At 36.3% G+C, this 14,737-nt stretch overlaps 2 protein-coding genes across 2 annotated transcripts in view; both read right to left on the bottom strand.

Annotated features, from left to right (window-relative positions):
- LOC107713341 (potassium voltage-gated channel subfamily H member 2-like) overlaps positions 1–7,766 on the bottom strand; it is a 127,514-nt gene extending 119,748 nt beyond the window's left edge. The window contains exon 1 of the mRNA XM_016518827.1: positions 7,645–7,766. Within this exon, the coding sequence (XP_016374313.1) occupies positions 7,645–7,720 (76 nt within the window). The 5' untranslated portion in view covers positions 7,721–7,766. The remainder of the gene's footprint in view (positions 1–7,644) is intronic.
- Positions 7,767–13,616: 5,850 nt separating this feature from the next.
- Positions 13,617–14,737, bottom strand: part of sspo (SCO-spondin) — an 89,255-nt gene continuing 88,134 nt past the window's right edge. The window contains 1 exon segment of the mRNA XM_016518895.1: positions 13,617–13,775. Coding sequence (XP_016374381.1) covers positions 13,617–13,775 — 159 coding nt within the window.

Below are 14,737 nucleotides of genomic sequence, written 5' to 3' on the forward strand. Positions count from 1 at the left end.
GTATGTGTGTGTATTTATATATACATAATAAATAAACACAGTACACATACATATATTATGTAAACAAAAACGTTTTATTTTGTATTTCCATTTTTTATATTTTATTTTACATATTTTCCGTATCTTATGTTATATTTTTATACATTTTAATATTTTATTACATTAATATGTACAGTATGTAAATTATGTAAAATTAAATATATTTATATTAACTTACAATGTACTCACATGTATTTTTTATTATTTTTATGTATTATTAAAGAGTACAGTATTTACAGTGCATTAACATAATGTATACATATATTTTAAATATGTATTTATTCATTTATTCAAGTTAATATGTCTATTATGTAAAATCATTAATATAAAAATATATGTGTAAATATGTTTGAAATTATTTCTAGAAATGATTCTAAACTGAATCTATAAACATTTGCACATTTTCCTCCCAAACACAGTGGATAACAACGACTACTACTCTCATATTGGGAGCTGAAAGCACCAACAAATTAGCCAATAACGAACACACAAAAGGGCAATGGATTAGTAAAGCTGTAAATGCTCCAGCTTTGTGGAAATATGCTGACCTTTCTGTGTTGATTTAGACGCTAAATTCTGATTAGATAAGCCACGTTCAAAGCTGCCAAGATAAATATTGAAACAACTACTGATAAGCCATAAAAATGCATTGAGTGTGCTACAAAGTATTGCACAGGAAAATAAAAAAGACAACCAACAAGACAGCAAGTGAATCACCTAAAAGTCTGAGAATCAACTTCCCTGGACAGCGGACTGATGGGAAACTTCAGCCAACAGAGAGAGGAAGCAACAGGAAGTGATTGACTCTACCGCTGATACTGACAGTGAGAAATAAATCAAACCCCAGCCTCCTCCAGCGCCTCTCTTCCCCTCAGTTGGAGTCGTGTCAACTGCATTTATCCTTTAAGTGCTTTTACATGATGGATGTTAGCACCTTCAAAAGAGCGTCAGATAAAGGCCAGAAGCAAACGCTGGAGTCTTGAGTAAATGACAGACGCTTCACGGGTCAGAAGGGAGATTTTTAAAGGTGAGAGTTTCTGTGTGCAATACAGAGGTGAGGTTTGCTCACAGAGATGCTACTTTCACTGCGGCGAATAAAAGCTCTTCCTCTCCGCTGTGGACGCTTTTAACATTTGCGTAAGTTTTAGATGCTCTTTTTTGTTTTTCTGATGAGAGTTAACCCATGTCTGCGGGTAACTGAAGTTGCTGAAAATTCTGCCAAACTTTTCCATCTGTAAATGTTTTCAGGTGAATAAAGATGTTTTAAAAACAACTATTATACAAGCAGACAACCCAACAAAGAGATTTTAACAATATGCTAGATAATCTGGCATGTGGATTTCCGGGTTTATAGAAATGTCATCTCAGTTTAAACACTGTTTAAATTGAGATTGTTTCAAATCCAAAAGCATGTAGATAAAGGGAGCAATTTGCACAGAATGTGTTTGTCTGATAATGAATTTGACAAAAAAAAGTCATAAACTTAAAAAAAAAAATTTATTTAATTTACTTAAAAATGAATTTGGTTTAGAAAGAAATCATGCTATCTGTTTCTATAGTGTTTTTAACAACAAATATTTTATAAAAATACTTACAAATGATAAATAATAAATTACATTTTTACAAAAAAAGTAATGCACAAAAAGTCAATTCATTTCATTTTAATTTAAATTAAAGAAAAATTTTTTCAATAAAAAATAAATTGAGTTTGATTTTAAAAGAGAGCATGTAAACTGTTACTTTAAAAACAAAAACAAAATAATTTACTTAAAAGTAAAAAAAAATGTAACTAAAAAAAGCAATGGAAACTTAATTAAAAGACCTAAATTATGTGTGCATGTAAATGAATGCATCATGAGATATTAATCAGTGGCACCTGTCATGCTACAACAAACTACTGTTATTTTATTAAAAAAAAAATTTATTTTTAATTATGCATAGGACATGGAATATGACAACTAAAAAGACAAAAGAGAAAAAACACTGTTATTTTTACTGTGACTGCAAATCTGAAGCTCATTTTTCAATCTAAACTGTGGCGGAGGCTGGGTTTTAATTGTTTGGATATCTAATCTAGTGATCTGCACACTGTGGAAACACTACTGATGGAAAAATGGCCATTATCGGGCCAATCCAGCAGGTGTTTGGGTTCCTCCTCAGACCAACAGAAGAAGAAAGAAAAGAGCGAACTTCTGAAGAAACCACAGAGGAATAAAAGCAGTTCTGTGAAAACAGCCTTAATATTGAGATTAGAATGCGGGATCCTCATCGTCTCATTGTCTGACATTAGCAGGCTGAACAAGCGCTGGTTTTAGCAGCAGACGGTATACTTCAGAGAAACAGCCACAGGCGCTCTGAAGAAAGACAGAGTGGGGGCTGGATAAGAGGAACTTTAACATAAGTGTGTGCGTGTTTGTGTCAAGCCTATATACAGAACGAACAAACACTGCAACCAAAATAAGATGCATCACTGAGGAAGGAGAGACAGACTGACTGAGGGAAACCGAGAAAGAATGAATGAATCAGAGAAAACACCCTTGATGCATTATAATTAACATCTCAGCTGTCTCTTTATAGGAGGTTTAAACCGATCTTCACCACCTTTGAGTCAAGGGCTAATAAAAACCAAAGCACAATCAGTCAAGGCTTTAAAGGAACAGATCACTCAAAAAGATTGTCAAGCTGAACTCTGATGTCAGCATTACTGACAGAATCAAATAGTTATAAAAGCTTTTAAGTTTAAAGGTTAGTTTCACAAATATGAACTGGTGCTTTAAAGAACCTAAAACACTGTCCTGAACACCTCCAAAGAATGATGCCAATCTATAGATAACTATATAGTTAACTCAAGAACCCAAGATAAAGAGAGGCAGGCAGATAGATAGATGTTATTATTTAATCAAATATATTAATATATCTTAATATTAGATTTTGTTGAATTTTACACTAGATAAATATTAACATTACATATGTGTGTAATAAATACATATTAATATATTATGTATTAAGTTATTTTACACATTCTGCATATCATTCAAAGTCTTGACAGATTGTAATGTTTTTCTGGCATGAGGTGCATCAGAGTCACTAACAAACACTGAGAAAGGCACATTTAAATGGATGAAAGTGAGCTCATCTTGGTCTTTTATCTGTGAGGAAAGAACAAGCTGTGTCTCCTGAGAAAAGAGAACAATGCATTTAGCGATGAGCAGTACCTGAAAGACGACGGCAAAGGAAACAGCAAATCCTCTTTGTGTGGCTTTAACAAGGAGGAAAGCGAATCTAGTTAATTGCACGTATGTGTTTGAGGGTTTTGCACAGGTGTTAGTGCGCTCTTTCTCCTGCCAGCTTGTCTTAGATGCAAACTTGAGCCAGTTAAGAGACTGTTAAACGCAAGCTCACACCAATACAACAGCCATATGTGCATGCATATGCATATACATATGCAAAACAGCATGCATGCAAGCTGAGCTAAAGAGCAGATACAATCACCAAGATCTTATACGCAACCAAACTCCTCATCTTGACTTGTTTGGAACACTTCCTGCTCTGTAATTTAAACCTTACACCATGTTTCTTTATCGCTCTGACATGTAAATAATGTAACACTGTCCAGCACACTAATATCAGTGCAAATACATCAACTGCAGTACAGCGAAATCTCTACAAACTAATGCTTGGTGTAGGAGTTTGCGGATTAGAGAACAGGAGCGACAGAGGCAGAAAGACATAAGACAAGGTAGAATGGACACCTGTACCACGGTGAAATTTAATCACACCAACTCCTCTGACAGCATGCCGATAAGACTGTGATCTCACCCGCTCTCCATTACAGCGAGAGAGAGAGAGAGAGATGGCATAGCAACCACTCTGCATCCCAGAATACTGTCAGAAGTAGACCATGACAACTCAACAGCGATGTGACAGCGAAGCAGGCGATGGAAAAATACAACTTTATATAGAAAACTATAAATACCCCACCTTAATGCTGAGCAAAGTTCAGTGCGGTGGGGAAATGTGCATCTCAAACTCTCCTCTGATGCTTCTGTCCTCTAAAGACTTTATGATACGGTATTAAAACTACAATGAGGTGAGAGAAAGAACAGAAGAAAGTAGAAAGCTGTTCATGAAAAGTTGGGAGAATGGAATGGGTCTAGATCAGGGATGGGCAACTGGCGGCCCGCGGGCCGGCCCGCTGGATCATATTAGACTCGGATGATCAATTTTAAAACATTTGTAAAACAAGTCACGTAAAGATTGCTTTCAGTTTATGATGTAGAGTTGCACTTGCCTCAAATTTCAAAGGTAAAATTCATAGTCAACAAAAGCTTTTTGCTAAATGCAAATACAGAAATGTTTGCACTGGACTATGTTATTATTAGGGTTTCCGCGGGTCCTTAAAACGTCTTCAGTTAAATTGTTTACATTTAAGGCCAGATAGATAGATAGACAGATAGATAGATAGATATTTATATTAAATACATAATAATTTTAATAAGTTTTATATTTATACGTTCAATTATAGACGACAGGCGAATGGATGGATGGATGGATGGAACAATAAACAACAGACAGACAATGGATAGATAGACAATAGATGGATGAATTGCAATAGAAGGAGAAGGAATAGAAGGAGTTCTCTCTCTCTCTCTCTCTCTCGGGACTCGGTCTCTCTGGCAGTGTCTTCAGCAGTTGCCACAGTGATGCTCGTGTTGCTGTTGTTCTCTGTTGGTCTCACGGCTCTGTGAATGCGTGCTTGGTTCTGACCTCACGCTTCAGAGACACTGGGCCACAAATATCACCTAAAAACTGGCATATCAGCCACGAATGCACTTGTGAGACACACGCATGGGTCGCTTTTATTTTTGGGTTATTGTTTTGTTGCAGCAATTGTTCTCATCTGACATTTCATCTCATCTACCGAACACCGGAGAGAAAATGTAAGAGTTTTTAATATTCGGCTGAGATATCAAAATCGTGTTTGCTCACAATGGGAAGCACACAGTGTTCATTTTGAACCGGTCTAGTGTGAGACTTCAAGGCTAGAAAAACAGATCCAAGCCATCTGGAGAGAAACACTGAAGGAGAAACACTAGCGGCTTCTGGTCAGTGCGATGACCACGTGTGATGAAATGCACTTTTGAAGGACTCTTACTCTTCAATACCTCCAAAGCACTTCTCAAAAGCTTGCGATGGGTTTTGATGGAAGGTAATAAATTATTTAAAGCAGCCAAGGGAGAGACGCGGCATCTTGAAGGAGGAAGGGTAGTGGTAAGGTTAAGATGGAAAGTGAAAACATATTGATTTCTGTCACTTCTGACCAAATGATGCAAACCAGACTTGATTTATAGCAATTCAGAACTGTTTCCAATAATTTGGGTCTTCATTATGAACTAATTCCTCACTGAATATTAAACAGCAATGAAGATAATTTATCATATGTGACCCTGGATCACAAAACCAGTCTTAAGTAGCACAGGTATATATGTAGCAACAGCCAACAATACATTGTATGGGTCAAAATTATCCATTTTTCTTTTATGCCAAAAATCATTAGGATATTAAGTAAAGATCCATGTATAAATCTCAATTTGTTATCAGTGTTATCATTTGACACTGAAGCTATGATACACCTATCAACATAACAACATAAATGCTATTTAAAATGCTATAAATAAATGCTATAAATGCTCAGAAAAAGCACACGTCAGACCAGCGCGCGAATGAAACATTTAACCGGCAAGGCTTTAAAGCAGATGCAAATAATGTACTTTTGTGACAGCGAATAAGTACAGTGTCCTGTGAGAGTAAGTCTACCGCTGAGTTAACGCTGATGTGAATGCATGTGGCGTTGTAAAGTATATTGAGATGGAGGCGCCAGAACTGCAACTGATAGAATATGCGCTGTAGCACCATACTACGATATTTCTTCAAAAGCAGATCGTGGAGATTTTTTATCGTCCACGATCAAAAATCGTCATATCGCACACCCTTATTCAGAATTATGGATTGACATTTAAAGTCCACTATTACTGACAAGGACATCTAACTAAAGACAGTCTTCATTATCTAAGCAGTCTAAATTTTTGAGATAATCAATGGAAGACGGTCCGAAGAAACCTTTGGTATTCCATAGGGAAAACATCCTATTATTCCTCCCTGGAGCTGAAACATCAACACACGAGGCAGTCTTACAAAATTGCCCATTTTTTGCAGTGTTACTCACTGATGTCACCTTCACTATTTCCCAGCACAAAAACATCACAAGCTGCTTCAGGAAACTAAACAATTCCGGTCTGAGAAAGATGGAAATGAAGACTGATTGGCTCTTTGAAAGCCAGTTAGATTTTGGAGGACGCTTGAGTAAGAAGATTCGCATCTGAGACTCATTGCATGAATCTCCATACCTGTTAGACCAGCGAATGCATCAGGATAATTGAGGCTAATTAAAGTTTTAGAACTCAAAATCACGTGCAAGGGTAACAGCACAAGCTAATTCAATTCAACTCTAAACTACATCAGTTTAGATGCATTTATCTCATCAGACCTAAAATAACATCGCATGAGACTCACAAATTAATAGGAAAGTCACCAATGGATGAAAAACTGAAGTATCTGTAAGTTATTCAAGTAGCAAGGAAAATAAAATGAAAATTGAAAAATATATTTTAAGGACTATACACTACAGCATATTATGATCAGCACCAAACATGTCTAAATAAAGGATGATGTACAGCCTGATACAGAAACTCTCTGGTCCTGACTCTATATGATCAATAACATACATATATTTCATAATATACGTGACCCTGGACCACAAAAGCAGTCATAAGTAGCACAGGTATATTTGTAGCAATAGCCAAAAATACACTGTATGGGTCAAAATTATCGATTTTTCTTTTATGCCAAAAATCATTAGGATATCAAGTAAAGATCATGTTCCATGAAGATATTTTGTAAATTTCCTACTGTAAATATATCAAAACTTAATTTTTGATTAGTAATATACATTGCTAAGAACTTCATTTGGACAACTTTAACGAGGATTTTCTCAATATTCTGATTTTTTTGCACCCTCAGATTCCAGATTTTCAAATAGTTGTCAAATATTGTCCTATCCTAACAAACCATACATCAATGGAAAGCTCATTTATTCAACTTTCAGGTGATGTATAAATCTCAATTTGTTATCAGTGTTATCATTTGACACTGACGCTATGATACACCTGTTTACACATTAGCAAGTCTCATGAAAAAACGTACTGTGGTGATACCATGTTACGTCGATATATAACATGATACTGAGTGTTATATATTATTTTACCATGGTATTATCCAAGGTATTTGCAAGAATACCACACTGTAAAGAGCAGTAACGTGTTTTTTGTCATGTTAATGTGTGATTTTCTACCTGATCTGACCTTTAAAACTCCTTTCATTGGAGTAATCTAATACACTCAGGTGAATTCTGTCATAATATTTCTGACAGGAATAAACCGTTACCTGAAAAGCGCGGTACAGCCATGGCGGCACAAGTCCCCAAAAAAACAAAAAACATAGTAGGCTATTCTGTAAGTATAATACTGTAAATAAATACAAACTTACTTTGACTTTCAAATTTCCTGATGATTGTGTCGAGGAAAGTGTTTTGCGGCGCGACGTGCCCCCGTCGAACCGGCATCCTCCCGCGCGCAGTCCAGCGGAGTGTCTCGAGCTCAAGCTGACCTTCCCGCCACTCTCTTCGCGCCCTGGGCACGCGAGGCTCCGCACAGCGACAACTTCATCAGCAGCGCTCAACGCTCACTTATCCAAACAGCAGCTTCCGGTTTCCAAACGCGAATGGGGGATTGTTTACGTCGCGTAATTCCTCAAAAACCGGTAGGTCCGGTAAAGTGACGCCAGACTAGTTTAGCTCGTTACATGTGGGATGCTGAACTCGGTGTGACTGGAACGCGTTCGCAAGGTAACATACCCTAATTTTTACCATAGTTGAGTTCTCGGGTATTCCTTTGTACAATTAAAGCGCTCTTCTCAGTTTTTATTCGGTGAAAAAAAAAGCGCTTCGAAGAAAAGAGATGCGATTCGACGTGTATTGCTCCTGGGGTCTCGCGCTCCTCCCGTTTCGATGGTGACCAACAACAACGAGCGTCTATTTAACTAGGCTACAAATATCGCTAAACTTAAATAATTACTGTTCTGAATAGGAAGCGCGATGTCTGCGTCCATTTAATTATAAATATCGCTAAACTTAAATAATTAGGCTACTGTTCTGAATGGGAAGCGTGATGTCTGCATCTATTTAATTATAAATATCGCTAAACTTAAATAATTAGGCTACTGTTCTGAATGGGAAGCGTGATGTCTGCATCTATTTAATTACAAATATCGCTAAACTTAATTACTGTTCTGAATAGGATTATACAGAACAGCGATATACGCAGTTATAAAAAAAAATAGCGGTATTTCAAAAGCGCAAAACTACAGATAAATAACGATTGTAGAAATCATAAATAGGCATATAGTTCATTTCAATCCGTGCCATTCGGCTCCTTTTCGCAGGTGTCGAACCCTTGATGTCGCCATGCCCTGGGCTTCAGTGGAAACGGCCAGAAATCACGGGTCGCAGATCAAAGGTAAACTGGGATACTTCACGCTTGTCCAGACGAGCATCAAGAGCGATCGCCGAAAGCGACGCGGACTCCTGACTCACCTGACAGTTGAGCTTTTTGCGCTTTGTTTCCACAAAGAGACTCGCGCTGTCACACTGTACATGATACGTCACCGGCGATGCACGCTCGGTGGACGTGGGGTTTCCCTGCGCCGTCACGCGCGTGCAGACAAAAGGCGCTCCTCGTGGACATAACGGCAGTACTATGCGTTTGCGCGGAGGTTTTCAGTGCAATAACATCGATTTCGCAACTTCTTTCCAATTAGCGCGAGAGGCCAAAACAGTGGAGTTCTACACTCTAAGCGAAATCTATCTTCATGTGATTTGTTTGGGTGCGCGAGATGGGCTTCACAAGGGGGCGCGGCGCTTTTTACCCATATTTAGTCAGACTGTCTTTGAAGCATCCCAGCAGTGAGATCTTCCAGCCTCCTCCCCATCCATCCCTTTCATTCACTATCAACAAATGGTCATAAGGCGAATGCACACATGACACACTTTCACAAGGTGGAAATGCAATAATTAGGATGCATTTGTGCTTTTTCTTCTTCTTCAATACACTTCCAACCGTGTCTGATTTACTGTAGAAAATAAACCCACTAATACTGAAAAGGTTAGTTTAACTGCTGCATCAAAAATCAAAGAGAAAACCTGCAGTTCATTGCACTTTATCAATCATTTTGAATTGCATTATTGATGAAGAAAATAGTTTCAATTCAAAATCATAAAATGACTGAAATGAGTAATGAATACATTGTTAGGTGGTTAGAATTTAAAATTTTACTTGGAAATGTAAAATGGCTACAGAATAGATTGAGCGCATTTAGAAATAAATAATAGCCGAAAATATTTAATGTAAGAAGGTATATATAAAATAAAGTTTTAAATATCAAACCAGTGTGTTTAATAAATCTATCCACTTAAGTAAAAACAGCTGTTCATGACACTTTTTTATGATACAAAAAATTGCTACAAACATTTATTAAAGAAATAATTTGTCATGAAATGTGAAAGAAGATTTTCTTTGGCAATAATAATAATTAATTTCTTTATAATCAACAGAGCTAGTATAATAAAGAGCATTTCATTAAAATGCAAACAGTAAAGCCTGAAAAAAGTAATAAATCATAACATAATTTAAAGGCTGTACAGAATGTAGATCGTAGAGCTTTAAGAAATATGAAATAGAAAAGATTCGGTCATATAATGACAAGCTACATGAAGAACTCTGGACAAATACGAGGACGCAGCATCTGTCCATTCATCAGTGGCCATTCAGCGTCTCGACAGGTCTCCGCCTGGGGAAAAGCAGATGAACAAATCGGTGAATTTGGCAGCTCTGGGAGTATTTTAACCTGGAATCTTGATTCATACCTTTCTGAAAGTTCACTGTACGCCCTGAGCATAAGCTGCACATGAAAAATTAATTGAATATGCATTCAGTGGCCTGAATCAGAGTCAGCACCCATGGTAACATTTAGTCCCTGAAACACTGCAAAAAGTGATTCTTACTCTTTATTTTTGTCTTGTTTTGTTACTTGAGATGTACAGTAATACAATTTAATTAGATTTGGAGAAATGTAGCATTGCATCACTTGCTCATAAATGGATGCTCTGCAGTGAATGGGTGAGAATGGGTCCGTCAGAATAAGAGTCCAAACAGCTGATAAAACATCACAATAATCCACAGCACTCCAGTCCATCAGTTAACATCTGGAGAAGACAAAAGCTGAAACAATTCCATCAATACGTTTTTAACTAAAATACGAGTCTGTAATCTATAATAATGCTTCCTCCAGTGAAAAAGTCTGAACCAGGAGAGAAATCTGCACAGAGCAAGCATCATTTACAAGCCAAAACAGTTCTGAACAAAAATGTGTGTGGTTTTTGATGTGAGACAACAGGAGATTCTTTTTTTTTTTTTGGGGGGGGGATTATGGACTCATATTTTAGCCTGAAACATCTTATTGATGGATTTGTTTCAGCTTTTGTCTTCTCCAGATGTTAACTGATGGACTGGAGTGGTGTGGATTACTTGTGGATTATTGTGATATTTTTATCAGCTGTTTGGACTCTCATTCTGACGGCACCCATTCACTGCAGAGCATCCATTGCTGAGACACTGATGCAATGCTACATTTCTCCAAATCTGATGAAGAAACAAACTCATCCTAATCTTGTGTGGCCTAAAGGTGAGTAAATTTTCAGCTAATTTTTATTTTTGCATGAACTATTCCTTTAAGTGGGTTTATGCCTAAAACAAGACAAATTAAAAATTAACTTGTGTTTTTCCTTAGAATAAAGTTTATTGGCATTTTTTTTTTTCTTGTATTAATCATGAACTTAAGTTAATTTTGATCCTTTTTTTTTTTTTTAGAAAACAAGTCATTGTGCATCTCAAGTGGGTCAAATGGATCTTGATTTAAGAATGTTTAGATATTTGTACTGGAAAACAATAGAAATGAAAAGACTGAGGAAGAAAAACATTTTTGCAATGCATCATTATATATTTAACCAACATAACTGCAAGCAGTGATGACAAACAGATGTCAGCCTGGTAAGTTCTTGCTTATTGGTTGGAAATTGTAATTACGACGTGACTTGGTTGGAATAAAACTGACATCTCAAGCTATTTAATATTTCACTCTTTTTCACTTCTCAACAAAGACAGGAAGCTCTTAGCATTAGTGCCAAACAATAAAGAGCAAAGGAAGTGCATTATGTGTGTAATTGATGCTTTGTGTGTATTTTATCATTCTTGTGGTGCCACAGGGAATTATGGGAAATAGTGTGGTCGCGAAAGCCTGTCGCCTCATGAAGTGGCTAAATGACTGTTCTAGGAAGCTTTATGGCTGCTTTTCATCAACAATACATAATGCACTCAAGCTAAATTGAACAACATTCACAATGGCAGTTCAATTACAATCAATATATCAGATTCTTTAACTGGCACACCCTCCACTTGAAGAAAATCCACAGTTTCCACACTGGTGCCGTTCATTTGAGCCCGTCTCGTAAACCCCATCATAATGTCACGACTTGAAAGTTGCATAAGTCAGACAGACGATCTCTTCGGAGCCCACAAAAATTTGCTATTCAAACGTTATTTCATTTTTCGAACAAATTTTGCAGCATTGTTTACACAGCCCACGAGCGTATCGGTAAATATCAATCTGCATGAAATGACTCCATGATGCCGTACGATAAAAAATGCGACCCCTCTAAGTGAAGTCCCAGAGATTCAATTAGCTAATGAGATCAATCGCAGTGATGAATGACTAAACACTGACGAGAAGCAGCCTGATGAAATTAGGCATGTAGGAAACGCAGCGTACATTACAATGAGGGTGGCACCGTCTCATTACAGCCTGCTCATTATAGCATGAGAACATCATGTTTTGGTTATGAATTTATCTTTGACATAATGGAAATACTGCAGACCCTTCAGAGATGACCATTAAACATCATGAATAATTCATGTACGCCAACGTCAATGAAGTTAATGAGAAGAGTTTGCTGATATTAACTACATAAATGGTTACTTCACCCAAAAATCATCTACACACCCTCAAGTTGCTCCAACCTCATATTATATTCTTTCTTTTCTCTGTGAAATAAAAAAGGAGACGTTCGGCTCAATGTCTGAGCTTTTGTTTTTCATACAGTGAAGTTATACTTGGAGAAAAAAGCACAACAAAAGCAGTTTGCAAGTCGTCTGAAGTCATACGATAGCTTTTTTTGTTATGAATAGGCTTGATTTTAATTGTTCTTCTGCATTATCAGTGAAAAACAGCTTAAATTTCATTCTGTTTCTCACCAAAAGTTTCTTTAACTGACTTTTTTCTACCAAATAATATTATATTATTATAATATATACAAGTAATACTTGTGTCTCTAAGTATATATATGCCCACACTGATTTATTAAATAAATGATTTGTAAGCCTAAATGCCTGTTTAAGTAATCACTGTGTGTCTACTCTGAAAATTGAAGTGAATTTGATCATTTTAGTTGGCTTTATTCTACAGTACTTCAATTGATCTGTTTATTTTTGGAAAATAAAATATATTTTATATGGTAAATAGTCTAAAAATGTATGTATATGACTTTATGTGTATATAATTTTTATATGTACAGTATATACTGAAACATTACTATTTGTTAGAAAAAATGTCAAAAGTTCAAGAACGCTATATGGGTAAACACAAATAGACAAAATTATTGAGTATTTATTAAGTAAATTAATACATTTAATTAAAAGTATATTCATCTTCAAAAAAACCCTCATTCATTTTGCAGATAATTAATCATTTAATTGAATAATTCACAATAATATTGCCCCCGCACTGATTTATTAAATAAATGATGTGTTCATTATATAACTTTTATATGCAAAACGTTTAAGTAATCAGTGCATCTACTCAACTAGTTGAATTGAATTTTATAAAATTAGTTGCTTTAATTTATAGTAGTTCAATGTATCCATTTATTTTTGGAAGATAAAAATATATATTTTGCATTGTAAATAGTCTAAGAATGTATGTATATGAATTATTGTGTACATATTTTGCTTTTTTTTTTCTTATTGCAACAGTTTAACAAAATGTTTTTAAAAAGCTACAAACACTTGAAAAATAATGCACATTTTCAAGGTGCTTAAACGGTGTTTTTGGTCCTTTTTGGAGCTTGACAGTATAAATCCCCATCCACTTTTCTTGTATGGAAACAGAAGCACAGATATTCTGCCTAATATCATTTGTTTTCGTCAAAAGCAAACCCTTCTCTTGGGCCGTTTGTCCTCATAAACTGCCATGCGTTAACACCGCGTCAATCTTTCCAAACAAAGCAGAGAGGAGATTCATCCCCTGATGTCAGAGACACAGAATGTTGTTTGAGGCCGTTTCCTCTGGCATTACCCACCCTGGCAGCTGGTGCACTCGCAGCTGTGAATGACGGGCAGAACGACGGGCTCGACGTCTCCGCTGGCACACTGCAGGCTGAGGAAGTGCACGGGGTTCTGCGGGTCCAGCCTGTAGCTGCAGCAGTCACAGAACGCCTGCAGATACGGCTCCTGAGAGAGAGAGAGAGAGACACGTTATCAGAGGCCAGAACGGACAGGAAAAGAGCCAAACCCACGGATAACAATCCAAATTGTATTCACGCTACATTTGCCTAAATGCCAATGGCCTGCTCTTTTTGATGGAGCGGAATGGTGGGATCATTTAGAGCGTGTTCGCTCTCTCTCTGAACCCATTAGGAGACGCAGAAGGAGAGGGCAGATGTGAAGACAAAAGAGGGAAAAGAGAGGTGCGAGTTTGCCGTTGAAGCTAGAGCGTGGCGACTGGGCAGACTGGTTTCCATGGCAACCTGACAGAAGTTTCCAGTTCAAACAGATTTTAAAATAGTTGCAGCAAACATTCACACTGATGAAACATTTAAATCAAGAACAAAGGACACAAGTCAGGCTGAATTTGGCGTTTTAGTGCTGTTAGAAATCAGTGACTGATTGTTATGTTCAGCATGAAAAGGTACCAGACATGATGGGGATTCGTTTGTTAATATAGTATGAATCTGATCAAATATTTACCACAGTCATAAACAATCTGGATGAACTGTTATATTATTTACTGTGATACAAGGTTAGATCAATACTGTTAATCATAAAACATTATGGGTGCATTATATATCCATCTTGACCAATAGTAGGATTTATCTTAGATCATCAATGGTATGATATCAAGGAATATTATTTAAAAATAAATAATATAAACAGTAGTTTTATAAGTAATAAAGTTATCCATCTTTTTTTACTGAAATAACAAGACAATACATAAATAATTTTGATACCTCTTTTTTGTACAGCATGTAAAATTTATTTAGTTTTAATATATATTTATACATAATTTTTAATACTTTTCCTATCTATCTATCTATCTATCGATCTATTATATATCTTTGTCACTCTCTCTCTATATATATATATATGTAGACTGATACATCCAAGATGAATTGAGGCATCATATTTATTTATTT

This window comes from Sinocyclocheilus rhinocerous, unplaced genomic scaffold (genome assembly GCF_001515625.1).
Source record: "Sinocyclocheilus rhinocerous isolate Xijiao unplaced genomic scaffold, SAMN03320098_v1.1 scaffold1575, whole genome shotgun sequence".
Classification (NCBI taxonomy): Eukaryota; Metazoa; Chordata; class Actinopteri; order Cypriniformes; family Cyprinidae; genus Sinocyclocheilus; species Sinocyclocheilus rhinocerous.